At 46.2% G+C, this 13,617-nt stretch overlaps 2 protein-coding genes across 7 annotated transcripts in view; one reads left to right on the top strand and one right to left on the bottom strand.

The window, feature by feature from the left end:
• Positions 1-607: 607 nt before the first annotated feature.
• Positions 608-13,617, top strand: part of LOC140914383 (RNA-binding protein 4B-like) — a 71,470-nt gene continuing 58,460 nt past the window's right edge. For 2 of the 6 annotated variants that reach the window (XM_073352049.1, XM_073352048.1), the window contains exons 1-3: positions 608-684; positions 2,341-2,763; positions 10,507-11,226. In XM_073352049.1, coding sequence (XP_073208150.1) covers positions 2,352-2,763; positions 10,507-11,219 — 1,125 coding nt within the window. In that variant the 5' untranslated portion in view covers positions 608-684; positions 2,341-2,351 and the 3' untranslated portion in view covers positions 11,220-11,226. Of the gene's footprint in view, positions 685-2,340; positions 2,764-4,249; positions 4,368-5,199; positions 8,852-10,506; positions 11,227-13,617 lie in introns of those variants that run through there. The other 4 variants (XR_012159841.1, XR_012159840.1, XM_073352050.1 and 1 more) reach the window with 4 other exon arrangements.
• Positions 7,372-13,617, bottom strand: part of LOC140914380 (RNA-binding protein 14-like) — a 36,183-nt gene continuing 29,937 nt past the window's right edge. The window contains exon 2 of the mRNA XM_073352039.1: positions 7,372-8,139. Coding sequence (XP_073208140.1) covers positions 8,093-8,139 — 47 coding nt within the window. The 3' untranslated portion in view covers positions 7,372-8,092. The remainder of the gene's footprint in view (positions 8,140-13,617) is intronic.

Here is a 13,617-nt window from a genome sequence, read left to right as displayed (position 1 = left end):
CGGCTGCATTCCTGAGCTGTAGCCCACGAAAGCTGATGCTCAAATAAATGTGTTCGTCTCTAAGGTGCCCCAAGTCCTCCTGTTCTTTTTGTGGATTCTGAAACCTATAAAGAGCAGCATTGGAATAATCAATGCTCCCCCTCGGATTGGCACAATAGAACAATCCACGATCACGGCTCCTCCATGGAGAGCTGCAATGGACCATTATCACCGCTCCCTCCCCCCCCCGTGCAGATCCACAATAGGACATTCCATCATAACAGCTTACCCCCGCCCCCCATGCACAACAGCGCCACATTCCGCCCCTTCCACGCAGAGGCACAATAGAACAATGTTATCACTTGTCCCCCCCTTCCCTAAAACAACAATGGTGCAATCCACCTCTCCGGCGGTGTGATTGGCTCTAGAGAAGTGGGGGGACGGGTTCACCCTTGGAACGCTCGATCGCGATTGGTGAATCTCCTCCCTCCCTACCCCCCCAACCCAGGAGCCCCACTCCCTATCCTTGGGCTCTGCATGGCTCTCCAGTTGATTGACACCCAGCGCTGCCCAGTAGGCGCGCGGGACACTCGGCTGGCCAATGAGGAAGCGGAGGGACGGGTGAGTGGGTGGGACTGGGCCTCGCGCCGCTGCAGCCGACATTTTGTGTGCTTCGCGGGGAGAGGAGGTGCGGTCCCTGGCGAGGTTAGTCTTGGTTTGGGGCCGGCCTGTTGCTGCGCTGGGGCGCTACTGTGTGGGCCCACGAGGGAAGGAGTATGTGGAGGGATCTGTGGGGAGGGCGAGGGCCCAGGCTGTGTCGGTGGGTTGGGGCGGGGTCTGTGGAGCTGAGGGCCGGGATGCGGCTATGGATGGGGTGGGGCTTATCCAGACCCTGCGGCTCTGTGCGTGGGGGGGATGGGGGGCAGGGCCTGCGTAGGGCCAAGGTTGGAGGTGGGGGGGTTATACAGCAAAGGGCACTATGGGGACGTGAGGGTTCTAGGGCAGGCGTCAGCATGAGCGACTGGGCTGTGTTGGGGGGGGAGGTACCGAGGTGGGCTGTGTTTGGGGGCGGGAGGGAGGTACCGAGGTGGGCTGTGTGTGTGTGGCGGCGGGGTGGGGGATTGTGGGGTGGGAGAGGTCCCAGTGGGGGCTCTGGATGTGTATGGGGGAGGAACTGGGGATGGGTGCCGTCAGGCCTTTGAGCTGCCTGGGTAGGGAGGGTTACAGAAGTGGGAGTTGGAGGGCAGCTGAGGAAAATGAGGGCCATTGATAGTGTGTATAAGGAGGGGTATATGGGAAACAGGAATATATGGGGCACCAATGAAGGCTTTGCTGTACATGGTGGAGTCAGGGCAGGAGAGGCGGTGAGGGCGTTGGCTTTATGTATAGGGGATACAGGGCAAAGGGCGGATATGAGATAGGGGTGGAGGTGGCATGGATGCAGATGATCAGGTAGTTCAGGGTCTGGGGATGTGGAAGGAAGGGGTGAACCTGGGTTAAAGTGTTGATGGCAGAGCAGGTGTTGTACTCAGAATGAATGTAAGATGCTGCAGTCCTGAGACAAGGTTGTTTGCACATGCGCACGCTCTTAATTCATCTGTCCTCGTTGAGCACCTTCAAAATCAGAGTATTGCACCTTCTCCCCAGCAGCTAAATCACCATAGCAGTGCAGGAAGCCCATACCATACTTTCACTCTGTCCAATGTGGATAAAATTTTGAGGTCGTTGAAATAGAGGCATTGTGTCCAAACTATGCTCAGCCCTTTAGTAAATGACAAATGTTTATTGAAGGTGCAAGGAGAGGATTTAGGCAGCAGAGTGCAATTATCTGAGTTAGGACTTGACCCGGAGACTGCAGTTACCATCTTTGTTTATACAAAATGTAGCATAGGATCTTAGTGAATTATGCTGGTCCCGGCCTTAGTTCTGTCTTTCGTACAAAAGATGCATCTCCAACAGCAAAGCGCCTAGAACTCCATTCGAAGCCACTGATACCAAACTTCCTACTTAATTGTCAAGAACAATTTTAATGGGACATAGGGTCGTCTCTCCTGATTGTACTTAGCTTTCATGTAAATAGACTACGTGGATAGGACCCTATCACTGAAGAGTATTAGTAAAGCTTATATAGGAAGGATGGGACACTGGATTGGAACACTGGAGACCTGGGTTCAATTCCCAGATCAGCTATACTCTCTGCATGACCCTGGGCGAGTCATTTAATCTACCCTATGCCTCAGCTCCTGCATCTATAAAATGGGGGCAATACTGTGGTGAAGAGGGCCATATAAGTACAGAGATGTAAAAGAGCATTGCACTTGGATGGGTGCTTCTTCTTAAACCACTTTCTTCTTCCCCCAGGCTCTGCCAAGATGGTGAAACTCTTCATTGGGAATCTACCCCGGGAGGCAACGGAGCAAGAGATCCGGTCGCTCTTTGAGCAGTATGGGAAGGTGCTGGAATGTGACATCATCAAAAACTATGGCTTTGTGCACATCGAAGACAAGACAGCGGCCGAAGATGCCATCCGTAACCTGCATCACCACAAACTGCATGGTGTCTGCATCAACGTGGAAGCCAGCAAGAACAAGAGCAAGGCGTCCACCAAGCTGCATGTGGGCAACATCAGCACCACCTGCACGAACCTGGAGCTGCGGGCCAAGTTTGAAGAGTATGGCCCGGTAATCGAGTGCGACATAGTGAAGGACTATGCCTTTGTGCACATGGAGCGGGCTGAGGATGCGGTGGAGGCCATCAGGGGCCTAGACAACACAGAGTTCCAAGGTGAAACATGAACCAGGGAAAGTGCAGCCTTCGCTAGGACTAGGTAGCGCCAGGTTCTGTCCAGAAGATCAGGTCAGGTGGAAATCTGTTGGTGATGGGGTCATAATTGTGCTGAATGAATAATGGCGTTCAGACTGATCATGTTGTCTGGATGAGTTTTTCAGTGTAGATGAACACAAGAAGTGCAGGGTTCTTGGGGAGGTGTTTAGGAATTGGATAAACCATAGTTTTTGTTCAAGTTAGAAAAGTGCTTTCATTGGATTTGAGAAATACTTTCAGTTAAGTACATGTCTAGCTAATGAACTAGGTAATTCAGTGCTGCTCCTCTGGAGAACTGTTTGTTGTACATTTAATAGTCCTGTGGCTGCAACTATGGTTGGAAAAAGTGTTACAGGAGATTGAAGGGTATTGACATAGCTGTGGGGAGACCAGGACTGGAATAGCAGGGTGCACTGTGGGTCATGATTGAGTTTCATGGGCAGAACTGTGTGTTTGCAGAAGCCCAGGACTTGAATAGCAGGGTTGAGATTGTGGGGCATGACAGAAATGTGGAGGAAGCTTGCATGAGACCAGACATGTCGGTCCCTCATCTTTAGGAGTATTTAAAGCTTTGTGCAGTTTTTAAAAGGTGTTAAACAAGAGATCCAAAACACGTTAAAGGTGACCTGCAAGGAGGGGTGGGGTGGAAATGGGCTTGTCTGCTTTTTTTATGATACATAAAGTTGGTCTGAACAGATTTATTAAATTAAAACTCTGCTTGTTTTTTTTTACATCAGAAATTTGGGTTTTGTTTATGGTGTGAGTTTAGCTCTCTAATCATGAGACAGAGATGACCTCACAAAAGTGAAGAGTGAAAGCTGAGGTATCAAGAGGAGAAGGGATTTTTAGTTAGACAATAACTTTCTTTCTCTGTGTTAACTCCTAATGAACTTTGGTTACCAATCAACCTTTTGAATAAGGAAGCCTTTATTAATTTCTCCTTTAAATTGTTAGAGCTTTGAGATCTCCCAGTAGTCCTGCAAAACCAAAGAAGATCAGATCCTTGCATTCCTGATCTTTCTAAGGTTAAGACCAGTGTTAGACATTAGACTGGTCCACAAAAAACTGTCTATTTTTTTTTAAACCACCAATTTATTAGAACAGGAACAAACAAGCATAAGATGTTACGGCCTCCAATAGGTTTAGCTTTAGACAGTTAGCCTAATTACAAAAATACAAGTTACTTAACTGAGTTACTTTAACTCAGAAGAATGTGAAAAAACGTGAAATGAAGATTACTCCTGGGGGGATTCTGTGTGACTGGGCCCCCCCCCATCCCCGAATACCTGTGCTTCCCTGCAAACAGGGAAGTAAAAGCGGGGGGAGCGACCATGGGTGCAGTTTTTTGCGGGGGATTGCTCCTCTTGAAACAGAGGTGAGGCATGGGGTGACACATAGGGTTACAAGCCAGTGAGCTTTCCCCTCCTCCCCATTTCTGCAAGCACAGAGTTACCCAGCTGAATGAGGCTGTCTTCGACTCTGCAGCTGAACACCACCTCCTGGGTCCTAGTGCCAGTCCTGCTCTGCTTCTGTGTGCTAGGAGCCTTCCTGTTTTCTGTGCAACAGTGAGTGCCTGCAATGGGGTGGGTAAGGGGGGTGGGGGAAATGAGGGTGCGGGGAAGAGGCAGTGGGGAAGGAAGGGGAGTGGAATAGGGCAAGGGGAGGGGAATGTGGGAGTGAGATGGATAAGTAAAGAGGATAGGGGAATTGCAAGGGGAGCAGGAGACGGGCATGCAGCATTCCCTTGGCCGCAGCTCGGGCTCCCCCATTAAGCAGGCCCATGGAACCCTCACTCTGACAAGCCCTTCCCCACTACACCTGGACCCCTCTGATGAGCCCCCCAGACTGCCACCCCACTGATTCCCCAAGCAGCTGCACCGGGACCCCCCACCCCATCAAGCCCCACTCCTCTGGCGTTTGGAGCCCCCCCCTGAGCCCCATGTCCCCACACCCAGACCTCCCTGCTGAACCCCATTCACCTTCACCCAGATCTCCTGCAGAGTCCCATTGCCCTTGAACTGGAACCCCCCAACGAACCTCTGTGCACCCAGATTGCCCCACACCTGTTCCCCCCCCCCCCCAAGCCCCTCCACACTTAGATCCTGCTGGGCTGAGCCTGCCCACCCACCCACATCTGGTGCACCTGGCACAGAGGGGCAGGGCCCCAGGGTGTTTCTGGGGCAGGCCCAGACCTTGCATTGTAGCAGGTTAGGTGCAGCCTCACTGTGGAGTCCCTGTTCCCAGGGGAGGTGGGGGCTTCAGGGTGATCTCCCACCTCAGTGCAGCCAGTGGGTGGCCTGTGCTCCCCACTGCCATGCTGGAGATACATTTATTTATTGATAAATACAATTTGCAGAATTTTAAAATATTGTGCGCTTATTTAATTTTTTGGTGCAGATTTCCCTCAGGAGTAGAAGGTCTAAAAAATGAAAGAATGGACCATAATGGAATCAGAATGGCAATCTTGCTGGAGTATTTGACTGAATAGGGGATCAATTGACATTATTTGACCAGTCAGTTGACTGACTTACCAAGCCTAGTTAAAACCTCCCTGGCTGCCTTAAGCATTTAAAAGAGGCTGAAAGAGAACCAGCTGAATTTTTAAAATGTCATTTGTCTGGTGTCTTGAAGATTGTACCTTCAAACTTAGCTTGAGACAAATTGACTTAATCAACTAAAAAGTGGGAGTTCAAGGTAGAGGATGAATTGATATTGACGTGTTCTGTTGGAACTCTGAGCTGTGGAGCATGGGAATTGCCAAAGTGGATCAGAGATGTGGTCTTTCTGGTCCGGTATTCTGTCTCTCACAGCAGCCAATACCAACTGCTTCAGCGTAAGGTTCAAGGGACCCTGTAATAGCATTGATGGGATAACTAGACCCCAGCAGAGATTAGCTCTTGCCCTGAAGCAGGAGAATTTAAATCTCTTCCAAAACTTACATCTGTTTATATTACTTACTATTCTTGTTCTGGCTATCCTTATCCATGTAAATGGTCAATACTCTTTGAATCCGGCTTAGTTTTTGATCTTGGTGATACCTTGAGGCAGTGAGTTCCACGTGTGAATTGTGCTCAGTGTGGAAATAGTGTTTCCTTTTACCTGTTTTAATGTTGCTCCTATCAGTGTTGTGGAATATCGCCATGTTTTTGTATGATGAAAGGGTAAATAGTAGCGCCCAGTCTACTGCCTCTATTCCATTAGTTTTTTTATGTATTCCTATCACATTCTCTCATTTGTCTCTAAGATAAACGGCCCTATTCATGTAATCTCTTCATATGAGAGTTTTTTCAGACTCATAATTCTCATCACCTGTCTTTTGCCCTCATCTGTTTCTGATACATACTTTACGGAGCTGGGGCAACCAAAATAGAACACAGTACTCTAGGTGGAGATGTCCCAATGATTTATAGAAAGGTATTGTATCTTCAGGATTCTCCATCCCATCCCTTATGGTACTTTGGAACTTTGCTACTGCACATTGCACAGAGGTTTCCATTGACCTGCCCAGAGTGGTGCCCAGACCTCTTACAGAGTTGATCCCGATAATTTAGGAATTCAATAGGCGTTCAGATTAATGCACATAGCAGGGAATACTTTCCATTTATCAACATTGAGCAGTGGCAACAAAGCAGACATGCAGTTTTTGTTGTTTCCAATGTTTTGGTTGCACAAGCTGTCTTCTGCTCTAGCAGTACAAAAGCCATCTGTTAGTGCAATGTGGAAAGCAAGTGGATTTGTAGACTGTAGTGTTACACCTGTGCACAGATCTTTGGGTCCTACAATGGATAAGCCCTATCTAGTCTTGGGAGTTAGGCTGTGAAGCTCTACCTCAGAGAGGGCAGCTAAGGGGCGTGTCTGGTATCACCATTGAAAGTGATGCTGCATCTCTCAACACCTCATCCCAAAAGTTAACCTGGTAGGGGTTTGTAGAAATAATCTCTAGTAAAAAAAACAGCTGTTCTTCTGTTTAGAACAGAATATTTGTCTTCTCTTAGAAGTAGCAGCTAGGTGTATCTTTAGGCAACTCTGTAAAAGAAAGGATGTGTGCCTGGAGGCCTGACTGTCTTGGGTCTATGACGCAGCATTGCATACACCCATACGGCCTACATAGAAATTAATCGGCTCTTAGGGAGTTAGCCATTTGAAGCTTGTGGCAGTGCTGATATTCATGCATGAGAGCTTGTTTCATGTTTCTACTAATAAACTTCCCTGCACTGTATGTAGGCTAAGACATTTGGTTTCCATTTTCTAGTGACAAGCAGAAATAGAACTCTCTCACTGATGATATTCAACAAAGGGTGTTGAGAGAGAGAGAGAGACAGACAGATTAATACTAGGGTATTTTGCACCTTGCCACTAATTCTTCTGTCCCAGGCTCAGTGACCAAAAGCTGTTAACACCCCAAGCTAGGCCTGGCAGAATATTATTTTTATTTTTATAAAATGTTGGTGGATATTATTATTTTTAAACATTTTTTTTAGATTTTTGTTGATTTAAATGTTCACAGTTGTGTGAAATTAAGGGAGGGAGGGTCAGACAATAGTTATTTAATGACAGTAGACATTGAGATTCAAAACATTAAAGATTTATAACAGTTAAAACACAGATTGTCAACGTCACATATCAAATTATACAAAGTAAATATCCTTCAATCAAACTCTTTAAGTTCTCAAGCAGCATTTTTCTTATGTTGCCTATTTGTAAATTTTAATAATAATTTTAATCGATGGAAATATTTTTTCCACTGGTTAGTGTATGTACAGTAGGTGTTCTCAAACTGGGGGTTGGGACCCCTCATGGAGTCACAAGGTTATTACATGGGGGGTCGCGAGCTGCCAGCCTCCACCCCGAACCCCACTTTGCCTCCAGCATTTATAATGGTGTTAAATATATAAAAAAGTGTTTTTTTAATTTATAAGGGGGCTTGCTATGTGAAAGGGGTGACCAGTACAAAAGTTTGAGAACCACTGGTGTACAGTGAAATAGATGTTTTCTGATTAAAAATCAAATTCTTCCAAACCTACTCATTGCACTTCCATAATTCCCATGAAATAAGCTGGTGGGTCCCAGCCCAGTTCCTGTTGAACAACTGTGCACCTCTCATAAACACTGCATTCAGGTGCTTTATTGAAAAGTCCAAAGATTGAACTGGCCATAGAGGATGAACCCGCTTCTCTTCAAAGTGGCCTTCCAGGTCAGGATTGAGACATATTGGCTGGGTGAGGGTGCTGGCACATTGTGTGGGCACTGGTAGTGCCAAACCTGTTTTATAGATAAGTGACTTCAGTTTTCAGAGCTGCCAATATCGTATACTACACCATAGTGTGTGTGGGAAATCTAGAATATATAAAAGATGAAGTTACTTGTGGTTTTTTCTGAGAGCAGCTTTATTACTTACTTCTGAAAACACAAGCACCCCTAGGGGTAACATTTTCAAAAATGCCCAAGTCACTTAACCTCTTAAGACCTATTTTCAAAAGTGACACGGGTAGCTTGCTATAGTCAAGTATCGTATAAATAGTTTTTCCAGCCCTGAGCCTGCAGCACTTTCCTACCTGTTTAGTATCAGTCTCAAACACTTGAAGCACAGTAGAGGGCGAATGCCATGGTGTCCTTCTCTGTCAGGTAAGTCCCATAGTGGTAAGTTGCTTTGCTACCGTAAATAGTGGCTATATCTCTGTAATTTAAGGTAAGTCAGGTTGGCAAGAGGTCACCCATCAACTTGTGCAGTTAAACTGGGACTGTTTTATGGACTTTCTGGCTAAAGGATTACTGGATTCTCTTGTGATTTATGTTCTGTAACATCTAAATGAAATGGTGTCTTGATGTAGAATATAATCTGGGCTCTGACTCTCTGAATGCTGCTGAGGGCCGGATTCTATGTCAGAGAGAGACGTCGCATGTTATGGTTACAATGCTTTTTTCTCTTCCAGCTTTATGTGCAGAAGCTCCTCCAGTGTCACCCGGTTGGAGAGATCTTCTCACCTCTGCTTTTGTACATTGCAAAGCACAAGAATGGTGATCAATAAATAGCTTTAATTCACTGAAAGTAGCAAGTAACTCAGTAATTCAAACAATTAAATATTTTTCAGTTTAGCCGGCAAAAGTGCTATGCTTAAATCTGCACTTAATACCAAAGCCACAAGGATTCCTACATTTATGCTCCTTGAAGTATTGGCTGTTTCACACCAAGAACTCCTTTGTAGTGTCTATATTCAGTCTCTTGTCCTACAGTCAAAACTTTGAGTGACAAGTAGACAGTTTCTGGTCTGAAATGCTCCTTTGCTTTGGGCTAACTGGCAAATCCACTTTCTTTGTAGTACATCATCTACATCTAGCATGCAACTACAGCATTCCTGCTGTTCTAAGGTGCATGGTATAAGAATCTAAATAGAATAGATTGCGTCCTCTGCAAGGAGAAGCTCACTTGCTGTATGCAATCACCTGAGACATCTTGGCAAAGAAAACTGCCAAAGAAAAATCTAGCACTGAGTTCTGCAGGACTCACTGGTACTGAAAACCGTTCTAGGTTAGGTTCACAGACTAAACATGCAGCCAAAGTGCTTGCAGTGTGAGAAATTTCGTGTGTGTGTAGCTTTTTCATTTGAGGTGGAAGAGCAAATTGCTCTTACAAAACTGTTAATGATCCAGAGGCTTATAGCTAACTTTAATGGCAAGATTGCCTGACAGTTTGGTTAGTGCTTTCAAACTTGATGGTCTAAACTTACATATCAAGATTGCTATAAAGGCATCTAAATAAGTGGCCTGACATTCAGAGCAGCTCCCACTGACTTCAGTGTCAGAGGAAAATGTTTTTCCACAAACCTGACCATAAGCAATGGAAACCCACAAGCACATGCAATAGTCGTACAATGCTTTGTCCACAGAGCCCATGACATCTATATACATCCTGCTACTTTTTCCCATCAGGTGCTGCAGGCTTTGTGTTTTAAAAAGGGGGTTAAAGATCTCTTTGGACATTGCTAGGAGCCATCCCAATGTAACCAGTGCCCTTTCTGCCAGTTAACATCTCCTGGTCTCCCTTGTGGCCTGGATGGTCAGCATGTGGCTCCTTTTTGTTTAGCTTCTCTGCAAATCGCCTGCCATAAGATTGCTGTGGTGTGAGCTTATTGTACGTCTCTGCTAATGCCCAGCCTTCACCAGGCCTGGAAGCAGAAGCCAGAGATTGTAGGCCATTTTGAATTGTACATAGGCTAACAATGTATGTAACTTTCTTGAACTTGAACTCTCTTGCTAAGTATGGTAGTTCATGTTGTAGTGTTCCTTGTCTGCTCTGACAATCATTATATGGATACCTTCTGAAAAGTCATCTTGGGATTTGTCAGGATGTTTCCTTCCAGAGTTCCATCAATAACCATTCCAAGTCAGATACAATCACTGGAGATCTTGGGAGTTCTGTCTGTTCTTGGGGCTCTGTACCACTTCACGTGGGTAAATCTTAGTAGACAGTGAGGAGCCAGTATCCCGTAAAAGCTGACGGGTAAAGTTGTTGGTTTGACTCATGGGCAGAATGTTCAATAGTTGTAGCTATCTGGTTAGATGTACTGAGGGGGTGAATCGATCAGCTTGTCTTGATACATTTTTAGATCAAGATTTAATATGCTTTGTTTTGTTACAAATCTTGTGGTTTTCCATGTGGCATCAGTTTATTATAGCAACCATTCTTGCGTCTGTTTCTTAAAGGCAAGCGGATGCACGTGCAGTTGTCCACCAGTCGGCTCAGGACCGCGCCCGGGATGGGAGACAAGAGTGGCTGCTATCGGTGCGGGAAAGAAGGGCACTGGTCTAAAGAGTGTCCGGTAGATCGCACGGGGCAAGTGCCTGACTTTACCGAAACCTATAATGAGCAGTACGGAGCGGTGCGCACTCCCTACCCCGCGGGCTATGGGGAGACCATGTATTACGATGATGGGTATGGAGCAATGGTCGACTACTACAAAAGATACCGCGTGAGGCCCTATGCTACGGCATCTGCATACGACGCCTATGCAGAGCAAACAATGGCCCAGTATTCGCAGTACGCGCAATACTCCCAAGTACAAACCACAGCCATGGCCGCCACCACAGCCATGGCCGCCACCACAGCCATGGCCAATCGCCTCACTACTACCCTAGACCCTTACGATAGAGCGCTGCTGCCAACCCCAGGAGCAGCCGCAGCGGCAGTAGCTGCAGCTGCAACTGCTGCTGCAGCAGCCGCATCCTCCACCTATTACACCCGGGATAGAAGCCCCCTGCGTCGCACGGCAACCGCGGCCACCACCGTCGGAGAGGCGTACGGTTATGAACGTTGTCAGCTGTCTCCAGTCTCGTCGGTCGCTCGGGCCTCCCTCTACGACGTTCAGCGGTTCGGGCGGGAGTCGTATGCGGACAGGGCGCGGTACTCTGCGTTTTGAGTCGGAGGTGAGAGCACTTTCCGGTCTAGTTCATAGGTTTTTGTCCCGGATACTTTGAGGACCTGGGGATCCTCTTCCTAGGTTCTAAGTACTTAACATATATGGTGCTACAGGGGCACATTTGACCCTGTATCACTGGATGGTAGCAAAAAGTGCCTTATACCTATTAAACTCTGAATTTCACTTGTCAGGCATTTGGCAAAGCTTTGACCCTTGTTAGGACTTTACATTAATAATACATCAGGCCTTTCACCTGGAAGTAGACACTTTCCAAAGCCAGGATCTAAAAATGAAATGTAAACTGAGTCAAATCTAGACATACTGCATGTTTTTCAGAGGTATCTGTCACCAGAGTATCTAGTGCATTGTGCATATAACTGAAACAGGTGTACATGTAGGGCTTGGAACATTTCCCCCAAATAGAGCATGTTTTATATTACCAATGCTGCTACTGTACAGCTACATTAATAAGGCCAGAAATGGAATTATGGGGATACAGCCAGGGGATTAATTGTCAAGGGGATTCAAATTCCTGCAGTTAAAGGCTAGAGCATGATTACAGTTGTCACTGTACTCTAAGAATAGCCAATTTCAGCCTTATGATGAGAGGGTTTTTGAGAGCTCTTTCCCCCCCTTTGCGGTGGTGATCCTTCAAACTCATGCACTGGGACATGATGTTGTGGGGAGCTATTTAGGACCCAGAATATCTAGGGCATTGTAAATTGCAGTAAGCACGAATTTCCAGGTGAAACGACTTACAACTATTGTGTGGAGCATGGGTGTAGTTTCCTCTGATCAATCTCTTCTGCAGTAGATGAAACTTCCCAATGGCCTTGTGGGAGCCCCCACAGAGAAGGAGCTGTAGTAGTCTAATTTAGGAAGTGGGAGGGCACATGTGCTGAATGAGTCAAAGATGAAAGAAGTTACTGGCACATGTTTGCTCCTCTTGGGACTTCAGGAGCAGAGATGAGTCAGGGAGTTAAGGCCTTGAGGGCAGGGACAGTGTCTTACTTGTCTGAACTATCACAAATACTGTTCACAAAATAATATTTGGAGCTTGTAAGTTGCCTGAGAGTCAGGAGAGTGTCTTACATTGAAGACAATGGTCACTGTCTCGTTCATTCCTGCCAGTGAGCATCCTGTTTACCATAATGCCTGCTCCCAAGGAACAGGAGCATTCACCCACAACTGCTTTAACTTGCCTCAGTTTAAACAGTTGGAAGCTTGTGGCATGGCCTCCAGTGATACTAGGTGACCTAGGAGGGGCCAGAGGATTTGACAGGTGATGGAGGATTAGAATTCTCATCTTAAATCTGAGCCCCCTCTTACACACCTGGTGTAGCTGGTGTGTCCAGTTCTGCTCCCAGTCTGTTGTCATGGGAGGGACTTCACTTTACAGGGTTGGATTCTTCACTCAGCTCACCTTGCATAAAGGTTCTTGCCTTGTCATTGCACCACGCCTAGTGGGAAGGACCTGGGAATCTGCCAGGGCTCCTGTTGCATGTGGCCAGGGTTCAAATGTAAAAGTAATGAGAGAGATCAGAAGTTTGACTCAAATAACAGCATTGTACGCTGAGCTGAGCTTAGCCCAGGTAGTAGCATATTGTTCTTCAATGACTTCTTTGACTACAGCAGAAGAGGCCCAGGTAGTGCATTTCCAGGGGTTACTTCTGTTACAGTGCATTGGGGAGTTATCTACTGATTCCCCCACTGAGTACGCCATTCTGCATCCTCTCTCAAAAGTGCATTAGCTGTCAGGTTCATGTAGGGTTGCAATGAATCTTGTAATAGGTTTCAATTTCAGTGCAAGAAGACACCAAGCTGAATACAAGACACCATGTCTGTTGGGATTTAGGCTTCTAAATCACTTAGGCACTTTGGAACATTTTACCCTTAATCCCTAAAGTCAGCTGCTGAGAGTCTGTGTTCAGGAAGCAGTTTCTGCAAGTAAGCAGGGTCCTCAGGCACTTTAAACTTAAAAGAAACCTTGTGTAAAGTAAATGGGGTTTTTAAACCTAAATTTCTTGGCCATTGTCTAAAGGCCAAAAGGCAAAATTTTCAAAAGTGCCTAACCCCTGTTGACTTGGGTTCCTATGTCATTTTGGTGCTTTTGAAGACTTCACCCAAAATCTTCTGGAGACTGAGTTATCCGAGTTCTTAATTCTTTCTCTTCTTGTTTAATTCAAGCTGTCTTTGAATTGTGAGCAAGAACATCCTCAACCCTGAGAGCTATTTTTAGTCCATGTTCTGGAAACTTAGATCCATGGCAAGAAGATGAGCTTCTAAATGGGCTGGAGGTCTTGATGCTCCTGCATTTCAGAGAAGATATTTGAACAGGGTTTTGTTAATGCCATAACTTGAATGCTACACTTAACTGTATTAAACTACAGTGATTCTT

This window comes from Lepidochelys kempii, chromosome 7 (assembly GCF_965140265.1).
Source record: "Lepidochelys kempii isolate rLepKem1 chromosome 7, rLepKem1.hap2, whole genome shotgun sequence".
Taxonomy (NCBI): domain Eukaryota; kingdom Metazoa; phylum Chordata; order Testudines; family Cheloniidae; genus Lepidochelys; species Lepidochelys kempii.
The sequence above is the reverse complement of the archived record's forward strand: the minus strand, read 5'-3'. Positions and strand labels throughout refer to the sequence as shown.